The sequence below is a fragment of the Cardiocondyla obscurior genome, linkage group LG01 (genome assembly GCF_019399895.1).
Source record: "Cardiocondyla obscurior isolate alpha-2009 linkage group LG01, Cobs3.1, whole genome shotgun sequence".
Classification (NCBI taxonomy): domain Eukaryota; kingdom Metazoa; phylum Arthropoda; class Insecta; order Hymenoptera; family Formicidae; genus Cardiocondyla; species Cardiocondyla obscurior.
The window spans coordinates 12,082,851-12,110,629 of record NC_091864.1 but is presented as its reverse complement, the minus strand read 5'-3'; the positions used below and the strand labels follow the sequence as shown (position 1 = coordinate 12,110,629).

Here is a 27,779-nt window from a genome sequence, read left to right as displayed (position 1 = left end):
CGAAAAGAGCTGCTTAATCCTACCACAGAGCGGGGCTATTTTAACCGGCGTACGGCGGGCGAATAGTATTTTATATTTACGTGACGGCTAACAGTTTCACAACTTTCTCGATGCACAACCGGATGTGAGATTCAAGTGTGAGCGGTACTTACCGGAGATACCGTGTACGGAACCGCCGGCGGTGATATTGTTGAGCATGCCGCTCAACCCCGGGAGCGTAGCTCCGATACAGGACGCGGAAGCGGAAATCCGCGCGACACCGCGAGCACCTCACCCTCAACTCTCGAGGAACCGCGGACGGGAAAAAAAAAAAATAATATCCTGCGTGCGGCAGCGCGACGCACGGGGCTTTCCTGGATGAGTATTTGGGTGTACAGACGAGCCTGAGGACCGGCCCGTGCCTCAGGAAGGCAAACAGCGAACTGGCCGACTGCCATATCCGAACTCCCCCACTCGAGTCGACTTGGCGGGAATATCGTCGTCCCGTTCACATCAAAGCGTGCACCGTTGATCTCTCGCTTCCGCTATCGGCTCGCAGATCCCTACTACCCCAGGTTCTCCACTGGTGGGCGTGATATTAAATCGTTCCTATCCTTCAGATCCAACACCAGGTTTCAGGAAGGTAGCTAGCCGCGATAGTACCTTTATTTAGAATCTCACCTTCGACGATTGAGCTTTTATTTATTATTAAGGGAACCAAAATGTTAATTATTGAAATCTCATTATTTCGAACTGAAAAGAACGTCATCGTTGTCTTAAAAAAAAGAAATTAATTAAATGATTATGATAAGACAGACTTCTGAATGCTATCGTAGTTTTTCAAGCAGGCTGAAGAGACTTCCTTTATCGTATTATCCTTACCTACTTTGAAATGTTTTTAGATGTATTCAAGTATGTTAAAAATTATTGCAATTACATCGGTTGCAGTACGAAAATTAAGTGTTACCACGCGGTCAGCAATCGGTAGGGTGAGATAAGCGCGGGCTCGAATAGGAGACGGGGGTGGCGGTATAGACCGAGTCACTGGCAGAGCTAGAATAAAAAGGAGTAAGGCGGCCGGCGGTGACAGGCATAGGAAACGGTAAGGAATCTCGGATCCAGAGGCACCCCGTGGTCGGATTTTCCGTCGCCGGGTCGCAATGGTTGGTAGCCATGGAGGGTTGCCCATATCCCGAGGTAAACTCTATCCAGGTTGCCGTCTCTTTCGCCGTCTCCGCTTTGTGGTAGGCGGCAACCGCTGCGAACGCAGCTCCAATGAGAGGGTAGCCCGCCCTCTGGATGCCCCACTAGTTTTCGCACGGCGGAGATTTATTGAAATTTTATTTTTATGGCCGGCAAGAGCGCGGCGCGGACGCCCGGCGCGGTGATGTGCGGGAGAGAGGAAAGAGATGCGAGCAGACGACCGGCCGAAGGAGACGAGAGAGAGCCCTCTTCTTCTCATTTCCTCCGCCTTTCTTCCTCCCTTCCCAAGCCGGCGGCGTTTCACTCTATCTCCGTCCTCGGCGTCTCCTGCCCCCGCACCCCCGCCGTCGCGGTGTTTCATGTCCTCTCTTCGCCACGCTACGCTTTTCCACCCTCGTGCGCGCCCGCTCTCGCTCCCACGCCGGAATCTCGCCCGGCAGCGATCTCGCTTCCTCACCGCAGCCTGCCTTATTCGCTCTACGTCCTTTTAATTCAATAGCTACCCCTTTTTATAACACGCCGGCCCCGTGCACCGCGAACGGAAGTCACGATGGCTCCTAACGCTCTGCTTGACCCGCACGACGCGCGAACTCGCGATCCTACATGAACGGCACATTCCATCCTGTTTGTGACGATAGTAAGCCGGATGCGCGTAATGCAATAGTTTTGTAATGGGAAATGTTTCCTGATTTATTAATCTCCGGGATTCGCTCCAAGTGGTCAGGCGCTTCTTTTTTTTTTTCTTTTCGCTTTCCAAGTTACACACGAAAACAATCGAAAACGGCTGCATTTTATATGACCGCCTGCTATTAATATTTTATTCAAATATTACGTTTATTGTTAACTTGTTTGATTTTGATGCAATTATTGTTTAACGTATGTTGCACTTGTAACGCATTAATTGAATCATTTATTCGTATTATTTAAATAAACATAAATTATCGTAATAAAAGAAAATAATTTTGTCGTACATAAGGGTCGAAAGCTCATGTCGCTTCTTGTACGAAGGGAGAGACAAGAGCATGGTCAAAGAAATTTAATAAACACGATAAAGTAACCACGCTTGTCTCTCTCTGCCTTCTCATTAATTCAAAAATAATTGACAATGGTTTTAATTGATAAAATTTAATATTCTTCGCGCGTATGCCTCACATCTTTTAATTAGTAACATTACGTACGTTTGCTAATGGAGCACACCGGTTTTCTTATTCATTCATTCGGACATTAAAATATCTCTCCTTCAATCTTTGAGATATTTTAATTTTAATACTTTTCACTTGTAATTAATTACACATGTAACGCTACTAGACGATCGAGGAAATTTTTTTTAATAGAGAAAATTAATGGAGAATTATAAAAGTAATTAAAAAATTATTGCGAGCGTATGCCTAAAATGTAATTTTTTAATTACACTTTTCAGGCAAAGCGCATCCACACTTTTACGGACTTTCTCGTTTATTCGCATCATATCCACTACGCTAATGAGCGCAGAGGCGAACGCTCGAAAACATCGTAGCCGGCATATGCAAATATATAGCTAATTGGATTAAAGATAATTAACGTCGCTGGCCCCGAGTATTCGATCACAGAATCGCCCCCGAGAAATTTCGACTATATTGCGACAATATTCGCAAACACAATATGAAACGGTATAACCTGTGTAACCAGTGGCGATGATCGCTGCATATAATTGCAAAAATGCTGTGGAATCTCCCCTATAATGAAATAGATATCACGTGGAATGCGCTGCTCGCCCGTACGGAATTCTCAGTCACATCATACTTCAAATATATCGCGTTTGTGGTTCTCATTTTCAATATGATCGCGATATGCGGACCGGCAAGATCGTTCGGCGATGGGTAAAATTTTAATTTTCACTCCGTACTTTGTAATCCCGTTGCCACCCGACCGTCGGAGGAAACATTTTCTTGATTCGCGAAACAAATGAGTAATATGTAATTTATTTACCAAGTAAAATCAACACGAAAATAATAAAAATAACTTTAATTAAAATATCGCTATGGGTGTATTTTCGAAAATCATTGGGTGCATTAATATATACGGCCCGAAACACCCCGGCGGCGGACAGGAATCGAACAGAGTGACTATTTTTTTAGCGCATTGTTAGGGAACGGGAGTGACGTCTACGGTACTCGTAAACCGAAAATGTATTTGGTAGGCAGGTATGTGTGCCCTGGCACGATCGATTTTAAACAGACGCGACGAGCAGCGGCAAATTGACAATGTGTCGAATGCAGACAACCGATGCCTCTGGCTAAAACTACCCTACCACGCGACGAAACCAAAATCCTCTCTATACACATTACCCGAATGCATCGTTTCGAAAGACTGCAGTTTATCTTCAAAGATCTATGTACACGTTTATAATATAGAGATACTTGACAATAACAAAATTTCTACAAAATATGGAAGAAACTGACATATCAAGTCAAATATTAATATAAATAATTAAATAATTAATATCAAACCGAGTAAAATTTTATATTAACGTGTCTTACAAATTTTTGAAAAATAAATTGTCTAAGATACATATATTTTTTTTTATTTTAATATAACCCGTATAAAACTGCAATTAATTTTGTATCAAAGCGGCAAGGGGATGCTTTAGTATTATACGTCGTTCGTGTTGCACGTACATACATACATATACATATACGCGCGACGATTATTACGCGCTACATATTTGTTTCACCGATAAGTATTCATTTCGAGAGCCAAACACGCAGACGACGGTAACTTCTGTCAGACTCTCGCGGCGCAGCTAATTTTCAACGCGCGGAATAATTTTATCCTTCTGAGCGCCGGTGATTCCAGCCCTATGTCCTGCCCTACCGCCAACGCAAGTAATACCACTTTCGCATCGCGCGGGGCGCGCGTTTCGCCCGCTCCAATTGGAACATCGCGCACGGGCAACAGGCGACACACAGGTAGACAGGAATTTCTGATATTACATACCAGAAGCCGGAATGCCCCCATAACGATCCCGGGGGAGTGTACAAGCTTCTCCACATACGCCAGACATATTCCACGTCTCGTACGCCTCTCGCTCTACTCACTGTCCTCTGTTTGCAGCAAACCGCCATGCCGTCTTCCCTCTTTTTTTTTTTTTTTTTTATTTCTCTTTCTCTCTCTCCACTTTTTTTCCTTCAACCTCGCCCTCTTCCATCCTCCTCTCTCCACCCTTTCCACCCAGCCTGGATACTCTTTCTTCTCCCCCTGCCCCTCTTTCCTTCTCTCTTTATTTCGTGTCTCGAACTCTCCCCTCCTCCAGTTCTCACCGGTCGTTTGGGAGTTCTTCAGCGGTAGCGAAGTACCTCGATAACGACCTTTTTCTATCGGAAAATCAAAATCTTTTGTCGTTTGAAACAAGTGTTCGGATTTTTCTTTTTTTTTTTTTTGTAATACATTGACTGCGAGTCCTCGGAATAAACTAATGACGAGAGTTAGCATGATAATTTTGTTCAAAGTAATGTATTTCTTTATTTATAATTAACATATATTCCAACTTTGTGATACAGAATATAAAAATAAAATGAATTAAATTACCTTTTTACATGTTAAATATAAATAATAGTGCAACGAATATTTTGATATAGTAATTTAACTTTTACTTACAATATAATAGAAAATTTTGCAGCAAGACAAGTTAAGGTCTTAGTACATTCGTATTACTTTGTAACTTTTGTATTTTTCGTTTTTAAAATATACAAAAAATACAATATACTCTCCATTCAATGTCACACAGTTAGTCCCAATAGAACAAACAATTGATTCTGCTATTTGGAAAAAAAAAAAAAAAAAGAAAAACAAAAAAATTTATTGTTGCGACAGATGCAGAAATCTCCCGGAAATATTGGCAGTAGAAATATCAACGGCCGGGCCGTCACAGGGTTGTCCTGGTTAAAGTGTTTTAAACGCACGACATCTCCTCACTTATCACGAAAATGGGCTGCATGTTGAGATAGGTCGTTCCGCAAGGGTTTAGTGCCTTCGTTAAGCTGTAAGCTTCATTCAATTTTCTCCAATTTGTGGCAATTTGTGCTTACAGCACCTACATGCTCTCACGTCCCCTCCGCCCCCGTCAACGCACGCACGCGCAAGCGTTTACGCTTACGAGAGAGATGGCCCTCCAACAAAATTCATTTTACAGATGCACTTACACACGCCGGACTCTTCGATATTATTTTTATACCGGGGGCTTTCGTAGCTATCGACCCGTCTAGAGTAGATTACTGTCAGTTATCAAGGTTTATCCGGTAGCTATACTCGTAAAACTTCATTGCTAACTGCAATGAAATATTACGATGCAAAAAAAAAAAAAAAAAAAAAAAAAGAGTAAGCTCCGTTTGATTTTTACCGTAATAACTTCAACTAATATTTGCTGTTTCGCGCAGGCGGCAAATGCAATAGTAATGCCCGAATCTTTAAAGTGTCACCTGAAAAAAAAAAGGTGGTGTTGCCTCGTCAAATATATTGCATTTATCACGGGCAATTGATCGAATTAATTAACCGATACTTTAAACGCGTAACGTAATAAACATTTTGCGATAGGATATAAATTTTGCACGCTAATCGAATTATGCGGGGTAACTGTCGATTCTATATCTTCAGTTAGGTGCATGGTGTATGCCCGCCGAGTTCGATTCTCAGGCAACCTTTTTACATCGGACAATTACTTGCGTCTAAGAAAATCGTAAATGACGGGGAGGGGGAAGAGATAAATATATATATATATATATATATATATATATATATATGGTATATATAGCAGAGAAATATGTCTTGATGTTTCAGGTACATCTTTAATTTAAAAAAGTACCTTCTTGAAAATCTCATCGAGTTACATCATATAATCCGCTTTTTCTTCCGACCCAATGAAACTCAATTCAATGAAAACGTCTCGATTTTTTCTGACTAAGTGATACCATTATTATCCAATAAAATAATCACTAGCTCGCTAAGCGCGTTTATTACTTTTTTTTTTAGATAGAAATACAAAGGTTAAATATTCACTTCTCACAGGCGATTACACTATATAATATTTACAGCAATGTATTACTAAGAAAATAAAAAGAAAAAAAAAAAAGAAAAAGAAAGAAAGAAATAAGTTCTTAAATGATTTCTAAAACGATTTTCTGTTGCAATTAATTAAACGCCAATTAATCGAAATTATAAACTTTCTGTTTTAATTTTTATCAAACGTAGTTAAATAAAGGAAAAGTAAAAAAAAATTGTTTTTGACGTATTAAACAGAAACTAATTTCCTTCGCGGATTTTCTTATGTAGCAAACGCTAAATAAACACGCAGTTCAAACAGACGTGTAATTGACTATTTTAATAAAGTCTGTCGCGCTCCTTAATGAATCTTACAACCAGGCTTGAATTGATTTTGTTCGCGATCTCATTTTCAGGATTTCGTAGCCGGTATCAACGGTCGCGTGAGCTCACCTGCCGGTCCGATCTCAATGGCTCTTATTTCCGAAAGGGTATGGAGACGCACTGCGCTCGCGGATCATCCGGCTCGGTAACTCGCGATAAATCGCGCACCTGGCTGGGGCGCCCCCGGTACTTTTCCACGCCGGACTCGGCGATTTCTCGCTACGCGATCGCGAATAGCTGTTCGCGTGGTTAACCTTTGTTGCACAAGTACAGCTCTCTCTGAAGTACCATTCTGAAATTATTACATTCTAGTGGGGTGGATATTAGCTCCCGCGCTTGTGCTTTCATTAGACGTTACCTTCGAGCGTTTCAATTTAGCGCGAAACCACCCCTCAGCCTCGTTCACAGGTCTATAATATCCAGCCAGGCACTTGCCGACTCTGTAGCATGCTTCATTTGGATGTCGATCGAGTTCCACCCATATCTCACATTCCTAGTACGGCTGCCAACGAGTTACCAACCGTTATCGGCGATGCCACATTTCTGCAAATATTTTGCCACTCGATACCGTTCGGCTTTCGCTTAATTGTCGAACCGACGATGCGAAGCGATCCGCGAATTTCGGCCGATTTATCCCGTCTACCTCGCTTCTTCATCCGTAAGAGCGATGTTATTTTCTCGTATCGCCTCTCGTTAGTCTCTTGCCTGTATGCGCGTGCACGAGGAAAAAGAAGTTATATTTCTAAAATAAATTAAATTTACGGATATCCATAAATCCGATCCGAGTTATCTCAGATTGAAGCGACGTGGAGTCAACATAGATTTATACCGCATTTATTTTCGTTAGGAATTGTAAATCAGCTTATTTTTAACAATCAGTAGATAATTGTTATTGTCTTCTAACGTTAAATAAAAAAAAAACTCACTCAAATCTTTACTTTAAATATTTAAAATTAGATAAGTATTATAGGAGCTCAATTATCAAGAGTTTGATACCGCAGCAAGTTAAATTAATTAAATTAAGTTTTGTAGATACGGGAAAAATGATTGCCACTTAATTTATTACTGCGGCAAATTAAGTGGCAGTCATTTTTTTCCGCGAAATAATTTATACATATGTATATACGTGGTTTTTTTTTTCATCTCACATTTAGTTTTAAAAGACATTATTTCTTAATCCGCTTTATAGAATTCGGTAAAAAGAAAGCTAGAGACTCTTTGTGTGTATGTCCAAAGTTTAATTAGTTTTTGAAATGTATTGAGCACAAGGTGGTTAAGTTTAGTGCAAGTCGTAGTGGTTTGGGACAATTTTATCGAGAAGTTTTTCAATTTTCTCCGCTCACGAACTTATCTAGAAAGCACCGGGATGCTCCGATATTTTCTTTATCTAAGATTTGTTTATTGTTATTAAATAAAATCAAGTTCTGTCGTTAGCTATTATATTTTTTACTTATTTATTTTTTTAAAAATTTGCTCGTTTTATTTTTTTTTTTTTTTTCTTTTATTTTTCTGCTTACGTAGCGCAATTGCACGATTGCTTTGTTACGGCTTGCAATTACTGAAACTGACAGAGCATTTAAAGGAAAGAATTTCCGTTTCTCTGCCGGCAATGATTTCTTAAGATAAAAATTTACAAGACCTCATTACAGCACGGTGTCTCTTAAGACCTGCCTTTTATTCCCATGCTTTCTTTCATTCCGTTTTCAGGCGATGCTTCTCGAATTCCCTCACTTACAGTCCTCGTTCTCTCTAACTGTGCTGAGACTTTGTTAATGGAAATTGATTACCACAAGAAGGCGATATCTAAATCATGCCGCTCTCTCTTCTAGTCCGGCCGAAGTTTCTCTCCCTCCCGTCCACCAGAAACTCTCACGCAACTTCCCACCGAGTATATATTTTTACGCACCTTTCTCGTAAACTGTTTGCCACGATAATACAACGAAAGAGATATCCCAAAACTCACTCGTAAATTCTTAAACACTTCATATAAATCTACTTAGCTTTAATTCCTGACGAAAAAAAATATATATATAATAAAAGGAAGCCTATGGATTTTTAATTAAACGTTCAAGATTACGTTTTGGTTACGAAAAATTCATAACGTAATAAGAAAAAAAAACTCTAAATAACGCAAATATCATATTTAAAATTACAAAAACGGACTTTGAGTAGATTATTGGAATTCGCGGTAATCTCGCGGCAAATCGCTAGGCTCGGCTCTTTTTTGCGGATTAAAGCGAAACACATCAGTATGGGCGGAAGAGTCGATTTTAAACTTGTCGCAAGTGGATTTAGCACCTTTTGTGGACTACGCAGCCGCCTGTAACGGCGACGAGGACGCTATGCAGGACGTTATCCGGCAAGTCGGTATGCTTGATCCTTTTTCGCAGTGAGCTCTGGACTTACTGCTAAAACGTGGCAAGATTTACTCCGGAACTTAAGTCCCGGCTAAAGATTTATACCGCCCTTTCATATCTTCAAAGTCTTCGCTATCCCAACGATGTCGATGTAATGCTCTGCATTCTGATGTTTTCCAACGATATAAACGCATCTCTGTACGTCAAACGCTACGGTTGACCCTTCGTGCAAGACTCGTAGAGCTCACTGAATTTTTATTACTAATATTTCAAGATTATTCGAGCGCGATACACGTAACAATGCTGTGAGCATCCTTAAGTTTCTAAAGTTGTTTAACATTTTATTAAAATATAATAATAAAATTTCATTAAGTCAACTGTCCTCGGATAAAAAAAAAATCGTATACGCGATTTCAGTGATCGGCCGGCTCCAATGAAATTTCCGCTGAAAGTTTCATCGGTGGAATTCGAAGGCGCGTGAGAATCCGGTTCCTCTGCGCAATTCGACGATCAGTAAAAATGTATTTCTCTCATACGTGGGTGCGTGTGTGTACGCTCCCCCGTTGTGTTTAGCTTTACGGGCACGTAAGTCACGCGTCAAGGGATGATTCCGTGTTGCGTGCGTTTCGGGGCAAACAATGGGCCGACCCCAGCCCAGGGTGTGCCCCTGGCAAACATGAACCTGCTGCTAAACTTATGTCTGGTCTGTTAATGCGCTTTCGGCGGGCTACGTCGGGGCAACAGATTTACGACGGCGCGGCGCGGTCAGTCATTCTAGTTAATTGGAGCTGCGGGCGTGAAATGCTCACAAAGTCAAGTCAGAGGAAGCAGTTATCGGCCCAAAACGATTCGCCGGATCGCCGAGGTGCGTTTCGCTCGGTTGTGCGCATGGGAAAGCAACGGGATATCGGCCGAATAATACGAGCAGGGTAAATTAGGGTGGCGGCAGCGCGCATCCTATTCACAACAGTTTTAACCCCCGCGACTCTCGTTGACGCGAAATGTCCCCCCCGCCCCTTTACCCCGTGTTATTTATCACGGCGTTCTATTTTTCATATTTTGAGAAGCAAAGGGATTTTACGAAAGAATTCCATGTAATATCTAAATGATCGATTATTGTATTGCATTTTCCTATATAGGTGAAAAGCAAAATGTGCAATAAAAAAATTTCTAAAATTCTTTTTACATTGTGAAATTTTACACACATAAGCTTTAAATTTTTATTAAAGGTTCATAGGTTGGTATTTTCTCCTTACATTAAATTTTTATAGCTATTACATTTTTAACATCTTCAATTTTAAAGTTTATAATTTCAAATATCTTGCGCATTAAAGCCTTAATGATTTACATGTTAAAATGGCATATAGGTATGTATATCAGTTTAATTGATATCCAGCAGATAATAATAATAATAATTTTTTTTTCAAATAACGAGTCTTTCAAAAATACATTTTATTCGCAAATTGCTTTCCCAATAGAATTCTTTTAACTCACAATCCTCAGCCGTCTGATTTCGACGTGTACCAAACTAAGTATTGGGCAAGGTCGAATTCGCTGTGTGCACCCTTGGTATTATAGGGAGTCGGAGCTACCCCATTGGATTAGAAGACCCCATAGAGGGAAAAATGTAATATAAAAGGCTTACCGGCTAAGCTGTTAATATGTTGTACGAGGATGTGTCCGAGAACGAACTATGTATATATTACCGCGTTGTTCAAACATATGTCGTTCATGATCGTGTTGATGCAGACGATAGTTTGTGGACAAGTCTGATCTTATTTGATTTAAAATGTTCCGACGCCGTTTGACTTTCCATTAAAATAGCTTGACGTTACGGCAAGTGATTACTAATTTTTATGGATGTTATCTTAGAAAATAGAATCAAAAGAAAAACGCTCAACAATCATATTGCTGCGTGAGAAGAAAACAATATCAAAGAAAGAATAAAAATTATTTTTATCTTATTATTTATTTTATCATTATTTTCTATTAAAAAAAAAAAAAATGTGTAGACAGATAAGTTTAAATTGAATTACTGCAACTATTCTTTAGAAATTATATTTTAGTATTCCTCAAGCGCCGTTAGTAAAGGGAAAAAAAATAAAAAAATAAAATAATTTGATCAAAAGTGGTGAGATTAATATAAAGCGCCGGTATTAGAATCGTTTCTTTGTCTCCAGCATAAAAAGGAAATATCAGTTCCAGATAAATAATCGGCGAAAATATAATACGTCTTCTCATAAGAGATATGCGGGGCGTCGATACAAATAAAATGAACGGAGCTCATTAGATTATAGTGTCGCTGCGCGGATTATAATAAAACCAGAGGAATTAGATCGATAGGTCTTGCTTTTTCATTTCCTGAGCGTAAACAAACGGTCGGTGCGCGTTGTTAAAACTTATGTAATTTTAACTGCATATATAAAACACGATCAAGAATAAAATTACCGCGATGGTTCTTCTTACGTTGTCGAATTATAATTGTTCACTCTAACCGCTAATTATATCGCACAATTGATTACTAACGATTGAATTCTATTTCAGTCAATCATAACGCGCGGCTGTTTCGTATGTTTAATATACATATATTAAAAGAAAACATGCGTGCACTATTTTTTAAAAGACCCCAATTAGTACAAAAAAAAAACAAAAAAATTATGTGACTTACCAATCTGCATGAATGTCAGCGGAGTTGTACAGTTCTGCCGGTGACTGTAACATAAATTGAAAAACATTAATGTAGACATGCCAGTACATCAATTAATAAAATTAATTTAAAAAAAAGTTTTTTTTAATAAAAATTTTATTAAAAAAAATGTATGCTTACCTAAAAGTTGCTCCGCAGATGCATGATATCTTTCCTAGACTCTCCTCCTCCTCTCAGCACTGGTGTCACTCCAACGGAGATGTCAATCTGGTGCTCTTTCGATGAAAGTCATCCTCTGGATTTTCATCTGAAACAAAAAAGTTTCATTTTATTAGCAAAAATCTAATCTCCAACTTGACACTCGTCGTTGACTCTCGCTTGGCACGAACAAAGCCAAACGAGATAATCAATTAGCGTCAAAATGAACACTGTACTTGTTGCGCGATTTCTAAACTCTAGTCGCGGTTATGTTTAAGCAATCGAGCTGCTAATTCGATAATCTCTTGCATCAATCGGCATCGTTTACTGATTCTGTTTTAAATTACTCCCATGATCGGGACAACATCCGAAAGCACGACGACGAGAATACAAGAGACAATGTGTCGCGCGTGTCGTGCTCATCCTGTCTGTTACGATTTCATTGACAAGCTTATGATCATACGGAGAGATGCATATCGCCCGTTCGAATAAACAAGCATTGTAAATGAAGTCGTAGCGCGTACGACACTTAATATACTTCGCGCTTGTATTACGTTCCCCGTCTGCGGGACGGGCTGTATGCCGAGCAAGAGGATAAAGAAGAAAGAGGACGAGCAACGGGACCGACGAACGGCGGCCACGTGGCGACACGTGCCCCAAAAAATTAATTGAGACATGAAATTTATTTGGCGCTGACACAGGTCGGAACCGATCAACGTCTTCGGGTCGATAAAGATTTCACGCGTCCGTGAAACAGGCGGCATCAGATTCAATGTGGACTTATTTTGTTTGTACAAGATAATATTTTAATGACGCTTATCATTTTCTAATAGTACGTAATGCTTGTATATTTTTTAAAATTAAATTTTAACATTATTAAAAAAAGAAAAAAAAACTGGTATTTTCGGAAAGCTTAATTAGAGTGAAATCAATAGGATATCGATCGCAGCAAATATGACATTCAAATATTTTCCGATAATAAGATTAAAAGCCTTTACTTTCTGATTACTATTAAGAAATTAGATGTGAAAAATAATTAAACTGCTATAATCGGAACGGCAAGTGCGGACTTTTGAATGCAAATGCGCGAGCGTTGTTCTTGATTTTACAATAACTATTTTACGGTTATGGAATAGTATTTTACATTCAAATTTGGATGCGACGTCGCATTTATTTTACTGCGACAATTAGTGCAGTTTAATTTTTTATATGTATAATTTGATACAGGATAAATAAATAATTATCTATCAAAAAGTAGTAATAGATAAAACAGCTAAATAAAAAAAATTAATAATAAAAAAAAATATATATATAAAAACTTTGATCCTTTACTTAGAAATTTATTCTGAAATGAAGCATATGAGCTATTAAGGAATCGCACAGCGGACTCATTGGCGGGCTCTCTCGTCGCGCGGAAACATGCGGCAGCGCGCATTTCGGCGTGGGATTAATCGTTCCCCGATGCGCTGTCACTTCGATTTCGATCTCAACGGGCACGACCGACGAGGCGTTATACGAGGCCGCTCGATATAGGTAGCAATCCGGCAGTCTGCAGTTAATTTAGAGGCCATTTCCTCTGTAAATAGCCAATAAAAGCGCGGCGTGTGCGCGCTCGCGCGCGCACGCAACATTCGAGAGAAGGATGGGTCGAGGAGAGGCCACCAGCGTGGGCGGCTGTAGCAGAAAGGGTGGACGGAGAGGGAACAAAACGAAGGAGATGTCGAGGAGGGACGGGATGCGAGAGACGGGACGCAATATTATAAAATTTAATGTCTTGGTTTACGGGCCGCGGAGCTGGCTATAACCTCGCCCCGATATTTACTGGGCAATCGCGGGGCTATATTGCACCCCGCCTGTTACCCCCCGCGCAGCCCTTTCCAACCGTACGTTGGCGTCATCCTCTTTCTCCTGGCGTTCTGAGTTCGGGCTTCTTGATCGCTTCCCGATTGGGGCCCATAGCACAGACCCGGGGATCAAAAGACACGCGCGAGAACTCGTGGTGTCTCTATTGAACCAATGATTATATTACGAGCAATGCAATTAAATGTACATTTATTTAAATTTTGTATTAAAAAAAAAAAAAAAAAAAAAAATATCTAAGTTAAGCAGATTTAGAGCACGTTAATTTTACATATTTTAAAACCTATAAAAACTAGTTTGTCCAAATGATAAGTTTATTTGATAATGGCTATTGTACATAGGTAACAACGCCACAAGATTAGAAGTAGCTGATTCCGTAACGTAAAGAATTCATTGAACCTTGTATAGCTGGTTCATTTATAGCCGAATCAATTATCCGGTGTCAATGTGACAAGTTTGATTCGCATTCTTACCTATTAGTTAAGTCCATGGAATATTGACGGCCGGTTGTATATAAGGCAGCCCCGCGTATAGAGGTTTAATTCGCAAATTGATCGTGAAAATAACTACCTCCTTTCGATATTAAAATTTATAACTCACCGCGGTAGTTCATCTTTTCTATTTACATGTTTTTCCACGACGGCCCCGTGTTATTTGTTTTCCAGGGTCGATGCCCAAAAGAATCGGCGATACCCGCCACCGGTGGTATCGCGCATTGCGCTTTAAATATATATTAATCGTTCCCAATCGTTTTATTTATAACGATGAAAAGCGGCGTCGCGCTCGCATTTACGTACCCTCTCGCAGGACCTCCGATGACGGGTGAATTCTCGTGGGTCAACGAACCCCCGCGGATCGACGTAAAATGGTATCTTCGCGAAAGTAAAAAAATCTCCGAGTGACGTGGTTTCGCGGCGATGTAATGAAACGCAATCGATTTCAAGCGGTTTCAATGTTTTATGCACTCGCCGCGCGCTGCAGCGAGCTTTTTTTTTATTTATCAACCCGGTGAATAAGTGAAGGACCGTGACTTCGCTTTCCGCTGTCGGCGGGGACTCGCAAGGGGAGGGGGAGGGGGAGGAGAGGGTGTTTTTTTTTTAGGCCGCGAGATATAAATCCGTCGACCAGCATTGAGGTATCTCCGTGCCAAAGAATGAGGCAAATGACGTTTGCAACACGTAATTAAGTCTTTCGACAGCTTCGCAATAAGAGTCAGCAAAAATAAAATTTGACGTATGCCAGTTCTCGCGCGCCTGACTGTTTCATGAAATGACGAAAATAAATATTGAGTTTTTGCCCCCATATCGGGGAACGGAGCGATAAAATAGTTGGGTATTACACGTAAAATTAGACTCCCGCATAAACTTGCCTTTCGTTTTTCATAAACGAGCATAATTGCGTGTGTCATTGTTATGCTCAATAATGCACTTCACATCAGGAAAGTCAAAGCTTTGACTTTCTACCTCATACTTTGATAATTCCCGTACTTCGATATTTTCACATTCGTGTAGTAATACCGACCGCAAGATAGTTTGATGAAATATGCATATATCCGTGCTGCCCATCGCATAGTTCTCGAACATATTTCGTACAAAGTCCATTAACAATCATAAAATAAACTCATGCAAACAGCTCATTCTAAGATTCCTGTCAACGAGCGATGAATAAACACCGGCGCATTACACGTCAATTTATTTGCTACTTCGGTATCGCTCAGTGAATATACAAGCTTAAAAACGATAAAAATAATATTAAGAATAATTTTCATCAAGTTAATCGATCAAATGACATATTCGATCTGTACATGTATATTACATCCGTTGTAATTTTCGTCGGACAAAAAGTGCAATTTAATCGGATAACAAAATTAATGATTGAGTACCCTGAAAAGTTTTCTTCAGCAAAATTAAGCGACGTAAGTTACCTGCGAATCTTTTACACGAAGCAATTTGCGCAAAACGAAATTTCAGATTTGATTATTCATTCACTTGTTAATGTAAAGTATAACGTCGATATATTTTATCGGAGAATGATCCGTGGATATTATCCGCGAATTTAAATATATTAATTCCAAGTCAATGTCCCGCCGACCAATGCGTCTTGTTGAAAGGTGAAATCCATGCCGCGGATAAATCGGCAGAGCCACCCTGTCGTACATCCGACCACGATTTAAAAACAGGAAGCCAGTACGTAACCGCGAGAGACAAACAAGGGAGCTTCGTAAGACGCGTCCGCCCGCTCAGGCCGACGTTAGGAAAACGAACGACGGTGGCGGACAAGAGATAGGGGCTCGTAGGTAGAGAAGTACGTACCCACCCACCCTTTGTTGTTCCTCGAGACGGTCCGAGGATGGGTTATCCCTTTCCCACCTCCGTAAAGCAGGAATTTTTACGCGTGATATAATAGTCGCAAGTCTCTCCTGCCGCCGGTCGTCGCCGACAAAGATACCAGCTGGGGACAATAAAAACCGCACGCTCGTGAGATATCAGCCGCGTCTCTACGGAGGTAAAATAGCTCGCTTGTTTTCTACGAGCTAAGGATGAGATTTCGCGATTCCTCGATCACGTTGAATATCACGTAAAATTAAATGTCGCGGTTTATAAAAAGCGCGGATCGGATATAAAAATTTGTTTTTATTATTCCGATGATAAGAAGAAAGAAGAGAATGTTTGACACGACTAATGCCTTTCCTTCTCTATGAAGCTGACCGTCGACGAACGGCCACGTCGGGGCCAAAGACAAGAGGAGGAGAAATACCATCCGACGCGATATGTTCGTACCGTGGACGGTATATAGGGTAGCGCGCGCGGAAGGATCTATCTCTCCCAGATAGTCTGGGTGGGTGCTCTTTCCCTGTAGTACGAGGGGTGGGTGGCCTTCGCTGAAATGGCAAAACACAAGACACGGAGACGCGGAAGGGGGAGATAGGGGCTGGAGGCCGCTGAAGGTGGAGGAGAGAAGGAGGATGGTAGCGACGAGGGGGAGGCAAGGGGGGAAAGGCGAGGGGTGGGCCGGGAGAGAGAGGGCTGGCGAGGTAGCGACGTCACCACGGAAATCAAGAGTAATGCCAACACGAAACTGCACTACCCCTCGCGCACCCTTACCGACCCCTCCTCGCTCCCGTCTTGCTCTCATACTCTCCGGCACGCCACCCCGTCCGTTTCTCCCGGTTCTTTCACCGTCCCTCCGTTTCTCTCATCCTCCCTCTCCCCCGCGCGCCCCCGCGAGTCTGCTGGTGCGCCTTCTCTCCCGCCTCCGTCCGAGTCACCTCACCGATCTCACCCACCCCCAGGGAATAACCCCCTCGGCGGCGGCTCCCGCGGTGAACGCGCCGCGCCGCCGGCGAACCTCGGTGAGACGGAAGCGATAGCGGCTCCCACGAGCACTCGCTGCGAACTAAGGGCGCACCGCCAGATTCCGAGAATTCTCTTTGCCGTACTTCCCGAGCCTTTATTTTGCGATATCAGACTATTATATTGTATATTATATTGGACCACTGTCTTCGTCAACTCGTCAGAGAATAAATACCTATATTCGTAGTTATACTTAGAAAAACGCGCTTGCTATTACTGACTGATTAAAATTAATATTTTAATTCACCAGTGGTCGTGTCTCATAAATAAGCTCGATGATTACTACATAAAGAAGACAGTAGAAGTTTTAATTTCTTTGTAGTTAACAAATTTATATATATTATACATATATCAATAAAAATTAATGTTAAGCGAATTTAAATTAAATTTTTTTTCGCGATGATGCAACATTATTGGATCAAAAAAACTTCACACTAATTTTTCTGAATAACTATGCTTATTATAACTTATAAAAAAAGTTTTTTTGTATAAAATAGGCATCGCGAGCGATGAAAGGGTACTTGCGTATAATCAAATGACCATCGAGTAATTGATTTAATTTTTATAAATTTTTGAGAGAAGAACGAAATGAATTTCATCATGCTGATCAACGAAAATTACAGAACGCTGAATACGTTGCAGTTCGCGAGTATGAAAAACGAAAGTGTGTTTTCTGATTTCTCTCATTTTTTTTTTTTTTCCTTCAAATCCCACTCTCGCAAAAATGTGGTCATTCGTATGATCGGCTATATCTGTGCAGCTCCCTAGCACCGCCGCAAAACGTCTTTTAATATACACTATATCTTCGGTGGGGAGCTGTGTTTATCCTCATGGTCTTATAGCGTACGAGGAAACCGATTTGTGCTTTGATACGACCTCGTTCCCTTGAATCTGTCGTGAACCTCAACCTACATATTGTTACAAAATATGAACGCACATTCCCTTTATTAATCCGAGATAAAAGTGTGTCAAAAATTGGAAACAAATTATTAACCTTAAAAGTTTACTTTTAATTTGTTGAAAAACACCAATTCTTTTCGTAATAAATTAAGTGTTTTTATAAAAATGACCTAAATTTTTTAGTTGGTTCAGTCCCCTTTTATTTTAGTTATAACTAACAGTCGTAGTAGTAAAAAAAAAATTTTTATTTTTATATAATATTAAGTACAATATTTTATCAAGTAAAATTAACTTTTGGTAAAATGTTTATCTCTTAATCCATAACTACATTTTATATGTTTAATTATAGAAACTAACATGTTTATCAAAAAAAGGTGGCTATAAAATAAAATGTGTTAAAAAGTTTAATGTAGTAAATTAATATACTTAATAACATACGCATTCACCAAAGTTTATGAGATTAATCGAGTTATTTACCACACTAAATTGTAATCGTGTGCGTTGTTATAAAAAAAAATATATGGAAAAGATTATATGTATACTTTTAGAATTGTAACAAGATTATAAATTAAAAAAAAATTTTTTTTTTTATTTTATCTACTATTAGAACTTAATCTACAAAATGGATTTTTCGGTAATGCAATGTCCTCTGTTAACCAAACTCGAAACTACCTTACATTCTATACATAAAAAAAAAAATAAAGATATATTAAAGAAATTATCTTAAATTAAAAGGAACTTATCTAATTCTAACAATATATTTTTTCTTTTGCAATATATCACTTAATTAATATATCCTTTGAATTCTATTTTCTCTAAATATCATTATCAACTGATGCTCGTCAGCAAATCAATATCAACTGTGTAGTCATGTATGTACACTCACCGTCAGGAATGGCGTTTGTGATGCTGCGACGGCGACTAGCGTACGTGATCTTGGCGTAATGTGCGTCGAATCTCACACAAAGCACGCGCGTAGATGTGTTGCGGAGTACCGGTCACTGAGGACTGAGGAGGAATGCCACCCACCACTACCTCCCCTGTCTTCGGCGGCCAAATGAAGAAGAAGTCACGTACGCCAGCCACCGTCACCGCTCGTCGCAGCAAATGCCATATCTGCCTTTCAATGTACGTACGAATACTATGCATTAATGATACGTTATAAGTAAAATTATTATCACGTGTCGACGTTTTCGATGTAATTTTCAGCTAGCTCTGCCCGGATTAATTGCGCCAATCGTTGCAATGCCTAAAGAACAAATATAAACATTACTATACGAGACCTCAATTCGTATCACAGCAAGATAGCACATGTCTCGACGAAATTTTATTCACTACCGATAGATTAGATGCTGATCGTCGATAAAATAAAATAAACAATTAACAAAAGAAAAAAAAATAAAGCAGTAATTTAAACAGCTTTAATTTTAATGTATTTAAATATGTAATTTTAATACGTTTACTTTAAATTTTATTATTCATAATTTATTGATTAATTGCATTATATGCATGTATATGTATTATGTACGTGAAAATCAATGTTTAATAAATGCAACGTAAATTATAAACGTATGTATAAATTTAGAATATACCAGATCCATTTCTTTATTGGAAGCCTTGGCAAAACTTGCCCTGACGGCATTACAGGGTATCGTGGAATCTTTCATGAATGCAGCTCCTGGCGCCAGAAGCACGCCTTCTCTCACTCCACGCTGCATTATCATCTTCCATGTGTTCTCGATTTCCCGTACATTAATCCATAAGAAAAACCCACCCTTTGGTATATTAAAGTCCACTAAGCCTATAAACAAATCGTCATTTTTAATCTCTCTACCGTGGCGATTTGCTAAAATATACTTTTGCATTTACAGCTTGTACAAAATTTTGTAATTTATTTTTAGTAAAAAAAAATTTTTCTCAACATTTTAATTTGTTTTTTAATTAATTTTTAATTAAGAAGTTATTATAAAAAAATATGTATGTATATATAAATTATTATTATTAAATATACATCGCGAGAAAAATTATTACCCACCGTTTAAATGCTTGTGAGCTAATGCCGACATGATGTCCCTTCGTTCTTTATAGTACCTCCTTAAGTGCATACAATGTTTCATAAAACCATTGAAACCCCATATTTCCAATAGCTTGTACATTAATACCTAAGAAGTCAGATCTGCTGTTATTTTATAAATTTTTCTTTTAACGATAAAATAATCAGTGTTTACAATTCTGATAAGAACCGACACGCGCCACCGTCGATTTGATTTATGAACTCGATGATAATTAAGCGAGGCGCGCGTCGGCATTTCACAATGTTTCATCATTTTAGATAGTAATATTTACAGTTATCGCTTTTTTTTTCTTATGCATGTTTATAAAACGTATAACAAATCCGTTCTTTCATTCAAGTGTAAATTTTCATGCTGCATTATCTAATGCATTTATTACATATTAAAAAAATCAATATAATAATATTGATTAATTAAAATTGACTTGTTCTTCATCTTTGTACTAGTTTAGACCAAAATAATTTGAGAACAATTCTCCGTTGTTAATTAAAATTATTTTCATCAAAATTTCACTGCAACAGTAATCCGTGTATGCGTTACCGGCAACGTGTAAGGATAGCGAACGATCACTAAGGGTGGTTTGGCGAAGGATAAGGGTGTCTCTACCAACCTGCGATAAGGTAGGAGCATGGAGGTGACTGCTCTGCAAATGAAGTTCTACAGTGGCTATCAGAGGAGCCGTGGCAGTTACGAAGCCTAATCTGATTCCACTGCTGATCACTTTCGAGAATGAGTCCAATCTAATTACTCGACCTTCCGTATCAAGCGATAAGAAAGACTTCGGTTCCTCCTAACAAGGAACAATTAAAATTTATTTTTTAATTGCTGCATTTTTTTAAATTCTCGCGACGACAAGTTTCATTGAAGCATAACTCACCCTCTCAAAATGCATGAAGTGATAAGGATCGTCGTCAATAATCAAGAAATTGTACTCGCAGGCTATCCTATAGATTGCTTTTCGTCTTTCTAAAGGTATAATAATCCCGGTAGGATTCGTGCCCGTGGCGTTAATGTACATTACTTTCGGCATTTTTCCACCGGAAAACTGTCGGTTTCTAAGAATTTCACGAAGAACTTCCGGAATGGGACCATCGTCATCTTGCGGGATCGTTATAAACTCCGCTTTGTGAGGTGCTACCTGCGATTTAAACCAAATACCCTGTCTTTATCCGTGATAAAAATATAAAATAATAAATCAATCGCTGAGCGATCACTTCAATATAATTTTTTAAATTTAAATTTAATTATTATTATTTTGTTTTTAAATAAAATTCTGTAAGAGTCGTCACTATATAAAAAAAATATATCACTGTCTATCACGTATTTTGTTAAAATCATTAAATCGGCGTGGCACCCGTCCGGGATGCATATGTATGAGATTCTTCTCAAATTTCTCTCTCTAATTAAAGCGTATCTATGTATATTCTACTAACCACAACTTCGACGCCAGGATAGAAAACGTCGGGGACCAAAATCGGATCACCGGTGCCGATTATAGCCTCCAGAGTTTTACTAAGCCCATCCTGAGACCCCGAAACGACAACTATGTCGCGACTCTCCCATAAGGGCGGCGCGTGTGCCCTTCTCTGGAATTCCCTGAGGGTCTGAAACCAATTTGACGGCCGACGTTGTTAGACACATTGTAGCCGATTCTCTTATCTCGGGGAAACGAAAGATTCAGAGTGTAACAACGACATGGTCAATTACATGAAGCTCCAGTCTCGAACAAATAATGCACGCGTGACATAATCAGATCGTTACACTTTAATGGTTAAAAAAAAAGTTTCTTTGCTCTATCTTTTATTTTTAATATGTTGTTTTATCTTTATTCGCAATGCGCTTATTTCTCTTCTGTTCAATAAGTTAGACACGCAAAATAATCGAGCATGCTGTGCTGCCTTTAAGATTTCTATGTAATATACGTTTTGAAAAATTTAAATAACGTGTAAAATATTTTTTTACCTGCAGAAGAGGAGGGTAACCTTGTGTAGGTACGTACTGAAGAGCGGCGGCTAATTCTTTATCGTCGAGAGTTAGGTCTGAACCGTCGTAAAGTTTAACCGAAATTTTTGTAAACGGAAATACCTCTTCGTTGGGCATTCCCTCCGCTAAAGAAATAGTGTCTTTTGGCGCGGAGTACGCTTTTTTAGCTAAAACAAATTAGCCCATTATTAAAGTCCCATACAATAATAAATTCATTAAATCTTTTCGAAGACGTTAATCTATTGTTATTTAATTTAACAAAAAGTACTTGTAATAATAGAAATACAAGTCTAATTATTCGCTAATTAATTTTTTCTTGTTATTGATTATTGCGCTACATTTAAGACTCGTGTTAATATAAAAAAAAAAGAAAAGAAAAGATTTAGCTGCTTACTTAGCTCCCGCATTGTAGCAGGCCGCCTACGTTTAGCGACATCCGTTATAAAATTAGAATAATTCATTTTCCTGAAGATGCTTGGATAGATCTCTGAATCGAATAAGTAGATCCACTTTTCTACAGATAATCACAATCGACACTGTGGTGCTAGTAACTTGATTGTTACTAATCGCCAATGTTGTTGACAATACAGAAAGTTACAATAAATTATCTCTCTTTTACGTCTGTGACTAATATCAAAATTAGTTTCACGAAAGATAAATGCGTGTAAATTAGATGGACTTTTCACAAACACATCCCTCTTAAGAGAACGCTTCTGTTACCTCCGTCAATACTGACAGCGCGCTTCAGCTATGCCTCCTTTTATATTTAGCGATAACACGTTGCGTCAGAAAATCATTTCGTATTACAAAAAGAAATACATATACACATTTATGTATATATATAGAATATAACTAAATAGTGTTTTTGATTACATGCACCGATCCGATACCGCAACTTCCCGAGGGGATTACCACTGATTGGAATAGATTATATAAATTTGATGAACGATATGTAGTGCATATTTGAAGTTCGAGTATACACAATCATTATGTAGGACCATAAATATTAATACTATAAATATATGTAACTAACATGAGTGAAAGTTCAAAATCTCCAAATCTAGAAGTGTTCAAGTAAAAGGAAATAAAATAGAGTACTTACAATTTTTTTTATATACATATTAAATAGAATAGAAAGAGAGCGGCTAGATAAAAATTCAATTTTTGATCGCACCACTTAACATATATTATTTTGCTTATCGTTTTCTGTTTGCGTCATGCAATACGTATGAATTCCAGAAATAAATATATCTAATTTTTGCAAATTAGCTGTCTAACAAGATAAAATTTTAAGTAATTTATAAATTATTTAAAATATATTAAAAACATTATTTTTTTAACTCGTTATTTTATTACCTCTTGTTAAAATTTTTGTTAAAGATCCTCAATAAATTTTTTTTTTTGATATCTTTTCAAACAAATAATTTATATTATCGCATTATACAAATAATTAAACAGTGCGAACGTGAAAAGTAACATTTCAAATTTATCGCATCTATCTCCGAAATTTTTCCCGTGAGATGCTATTTTTCGCTGCCATTCATTCTGTTTAAACGATTTATCAGTCTTCCACTCGTGCATCAATAAAATAAGCTTCCAAAAACACAGATGTCCGTGCAATCATTAAATACATATATCAATCAATAATATCCGTATACATGTATTTTTTTTTGATAACTGGCTCGATCATTTACATCCAATTATCGTATGCATTAATATCGACTCCTTCGACACACGCTTGATCTCTTTCAATCCTCATTTAATCAATTATCGTAATTAACTTTAATTCCATCAGTTAAAAATAAAGAATTAGCAAACATATTTAAACGTTTGTAAAATCATACGATAAAATCTTTGAAATTGCATTGATAATATTTTGTCAAGATAAAATCATGTTCAAAAATTTTTGAAAAATTAATTATTACTATTTAAAAGTAGCATTGATGCTGGTAAGTATTGAGTACATAATTTTATTTTTAAGACACCTCATAAGAACAATAACGCGAAATGCACAACAAATGGGAAAATAATAATCTATATTAGAAATTATATCAGAAGTCAATGAGTAATAATTTTCTTCGCATAAAATGCCATTTACGACCATTTTTTTAAACGGTGCATTTGCATCAATTATGATGTAATCGAGCGAGTAATTACGTAAATGAATGATGAAATATCGTATATTGAAAATGTCGTACATTTGTCACTCATTAGATATTATTGACGGGAATTGTCCTCATATCGCGTACCCACGCAATTACATGAGAGAATTATTTACTGTGACACATTCTTGTTAAGTCGAGGTCTTATCATTGCAATTCCAATCATCTTCGACACGACAGTGTGACTCCTTTCTCTGTAAACAAAATTCGTGGCGCGTGTCGCGAACAGAAATGTACAAACAACGATATTTTCGATAAATTTTATTAAAGTATCATCGAAATAATATTAAGAGTATTAATTTTAATTATTTAAATATAAAGCGTATTTAATCAATAAAAAAAAAATGCCATCGGTAATTGTACAGTTTATGATATCCTTGCGGAACACGTCACAATCGGACATAGCGATCTTCTAACTATCTCTCTTCTCCTTGACGATGTTAATGCATATTTTTTATTATTATTATTTTTTTTTTTAATTACGTTGCCAGCAAAATTTTATCTATCGTTTCCCTTGTTTTCGTCTCGCGTTGATTTAAAATTTCGTCAGCTTCTATTCTGATGCAACCGTACTCTAGAATTGAATTCATACTTCTTAACTTTCACTTCATCGTATAACTATGAGCATCTAAAAAGGATGATGAAAACGAAATCTGTTTACCGTAATAATTCTTATACAGCACGTGACTTCATTTCTGATAAATATTTTTTTTTTCCAAATAAAGAAATTTATAATGCGTTTTCGATACGATAGTCAATCACATTACGTATCAGCAGATAACGTAATTTTATACGTACATATTCGATTACGATTCTATCGTAATTTCAAAACCCTACTTTCGGATTAAATTATTTTTAATTTCTTTTCGCACGTTGTTACAGCAGTATCGAAATTTACAATTAGATATTCCAATGCATATGGATTTGACAGGTAAGAATATTTCTACTAATTAAAACAATTTATTAAATGCACGTAACAGCCGATGGGACAAGAATCAATTTGATGCGATTTAGAATTATTGATATTGAAATTCGTGATTGTCTCCTCCAAGCGTGTTTATCATTCACGAGAGCGATGTAACTTATCCAAATCACAGGCGCGCGCCACGCATGAATGTGGATATGTGTTCACACGCGCGATATGCGTATGTTTGCACGCGTAATCGGTCGTTAATAACTGACATTGGGTAATTGCAAAATCGTTGGAAAGTCCGATAACGGCAATACGTCAAACCAGCAGCATCCAACCAGATGACGAAACGGCGTCGAATATTTGGGTAGGAGATTTGATGACCAAACTAACGTTGTAAATTCTAAAATTGAGCTCGCACTAATCGGTAAACATTTCGTCAATTGGAAATTATTAGAAACCTTATTCGGGAGATTAAAGGAACATCTTTTTGTCGACGACCCCGAAGTAATTATTCTATCGCAAACGTGTAACAATTACACAAAGAATGATTCATTTCCTAAAAGTTTATTTGTCCGATTATAATAATATGTTGTTTGATTAATGTATTATCTCAAATAAATTTGCCCTGAACATTTCTTAATCACAAGATAAAAAAAATTGTGATAAATATTGCTGTTTAATACTATTTTTATCAAAATGATCTGCAAAATAACTTCAATGTACTTTCGTAATAAAACCTTTAATAATTCTCATTCTTATAATTTTTACTAATTTGTCAAAATAAAAAAAAAAAAAAAAAAATTAATAAACTACTCGTGCAATCTTTTTTACAATGCCATTATTTTTAGAGAGGGCTGCATTCTGTTATTATTGCTTAACGTTTCAGCATTAATGTATTACTGAGATGCGAATAAAGTGTAGTCGTTTCTTAGATAGCTCTTGACCTCAGTTTTGTTACATGTTTTAAAGTTTTAAAAATCTTTCGCGTATCGTCTCGCGAATATTTAAGTATCAAATCATGCACACACACAGCAGAAACAAGTTCCTGATTTAGATCGTTTTAATCCGCGAGCACAAATAAAGTCGTTCCTGTTTCAAAACGTCCGCGCATTGTGTCAGTCAGTTTTGCAATTGAAAACAAATTTATCTCCGTAAATTTCTTTAGACTTTTAATATTACAGTTGAAATATTGTTATTTGAATATACATTTATATTTTAAAACAAAAATTAAAAGTAGAAAATAGAGAGCAATTTTTTTTTATAATGCGTATAATGCTAAACTTCAAGTGTAGCAATGGCAAAAATTACGCACAAAAATTTGCATTTAATATATGCAAAAAATTTATACGCGTATTAATTTTTATTTTAGTAGTATACTTTAATCCCACTTTAATGCACAACTGTGCATAATTGTTAAAACAACGTGCTAATTTGGAATGCAATATGCATATCAATTTGCGTTTCCAGCATAAGGCACTTGTTGAATCTTGTTGAAACTTGTTGGTAAGTTAAATGATTTTTTTTTTTCGTAGTTTGTAATTGGGGTCTCTTAAAAAATAACGCGCGCATGGTTTTTTCTAGTCTAAATATAAAATTAACGTTTAAATACCGCAACGTTGAATTACATAAATTTGATCTCGGGAATAGAAATTCCTACGAATGGCGTGTCAATGATTCGCTCGAATAAGAAATCTCGGAACGGGGCCTCTCGTATCTCCCGAAGTCGGTGTGACGAAATTGCCCTCCTTCGCCTCCCTTTCTTCGAAATTCGACGAACGGCAAACGGTGTTACGGCGAAATTGTCACTTATACACCAACTTCAGAGGAAAGATAAAGAGAAAACGAGGGCGAGGGCAGAAGCACGGCCGTGGATTCGGACGGGAGTGAAGGGAGACGGGAATTTACCCTATACGCGAGGTACAAATGTTGTTGCACGTCGGGGAGGCACTTCTGGCGCAGGGTCTTTTTCTGAGGCGGCTTACATGGCGCACCAGGTTAAGGAAAACGTCTTTTACTTCTCGTAGCGCGACGTGTGGCGACAATTCCATTGTACATTTCATTCGGTCGGCCGCTTTGAGATACAAGCACGCACACCCTTTGTCCCGGAGCAGCGTGGGGATAAAGGTGACGGCGACAGGAGGAGAAAAGGGGGACCCAGGGGGGAGGAAGATTTTCTGTATAGGTGCCCGGGAGGATTACGAGCGGTGAAAAAGTATTTTGACACCCCGTATAATAGATCGGCCACGGGGTGCACCCAATTAGGTGTCGTCGGGGCGTGAACGAGCCGCGCGGTTGGAAGCACGGAAAAGATACAAGACTGTCTTGTAAGTGGTTTCGCGGGATCAATGGCTGTGAAGTTTGGGACCCGCGTACTAAGGATACGATCTCGTCTCCTCTTGGTTTCTCTTGGACGCAACTCAGGGGGGAAGTATACGTGAGCCTCGTGATTTCTCTAGTATCCTTTTGAATCCTAGCTTTTGTTCCTTCGAGAAAGTGCGAGAAAGAAGAGGGATTTGGCGAAAAAAAGATAAATCTTACGAGTCTCACGTGCTCTCACGTAGCAATATCGCGCGTCTTCGTCGAATGCGTCTCCGCTTCTTGGTTACCGAAATGAAACAAATCGCAGCGGGGATTTAGTAGATGCACATCCTGGAAAAATGAGATACGTGCACTCTCGGCAGGAGATTGAGAAGAAGGAACTTGATCCGGGATTATTAAAATAATTATCCAACGCTAATTATCACGGCAATTC

The 27,779-nt window shown here is 38.2% G+C and overlaps 2 protein-coding genes across 3 annotated transcripts in view; both read right to left on the bottom strand.

Annotated features, from left to right (window-relative positions):
* The window catches only part of Otp (orthopedia homeobox), a 40,953-nt gene extending 29,252 nt beyond the window's left edge, over positions 1 to 11,701 (bottom strand). Inside the window, exon 1 of one of the 2 annotated variants that reach the window (XM_070666516.1) lies at positions 11,608 to 11,701. In XM_070666516.1, the coding sequence (XP_070522617.1) occupies positions 11,608 to 11,686 (79 nt within the window). In that variant the 5' untranslated portion in view covers positions 11,687 to 11,701. Of the gene's footprint in view, positions 1 to 152; positions 7,974 to 11,607 lie in introns of those variants that run through there. The other variant, XM_070666506.1, reaches the window with a different exon arrangement.
* A 6,420-nt stretch (positions 11,702 to 18,121) lies between these two features.
* Positions 18,122 to 22,702, bottom strand: LOC139113215 (kynurenine/alpha-aminoadipate aminotransferase, mitochondrial). Its single transcript, XM_070674194.1, has 8 exons — positions 22,347 to 22,702; positions 21,932 to 22,119; positions 21,403 to 21,573; positions 20,847 to 21,107; positions 20,580 to 20,759; positions 19,933 to 20,059; positions 19,490 to 19,698; positions 18,122 to 19,146 (listed from the first exon to the last, which is right to left on the bottom strand). Exons 1-8 carry the CDS (start codon positions 22,411 to 22,413, stop codon positions 19,075 to 19,077), a joined length of 1,275 nt encoding a protein of 424 aa, XP_070530295.1. The 5' UTR covers positions 22,414 to 22,702; the 3' UTR covers positions 18,122 to 19,074.
* Between the last annotated feature and the right edge of the window lie 5,077 nt (positions 22,703 to 27,779).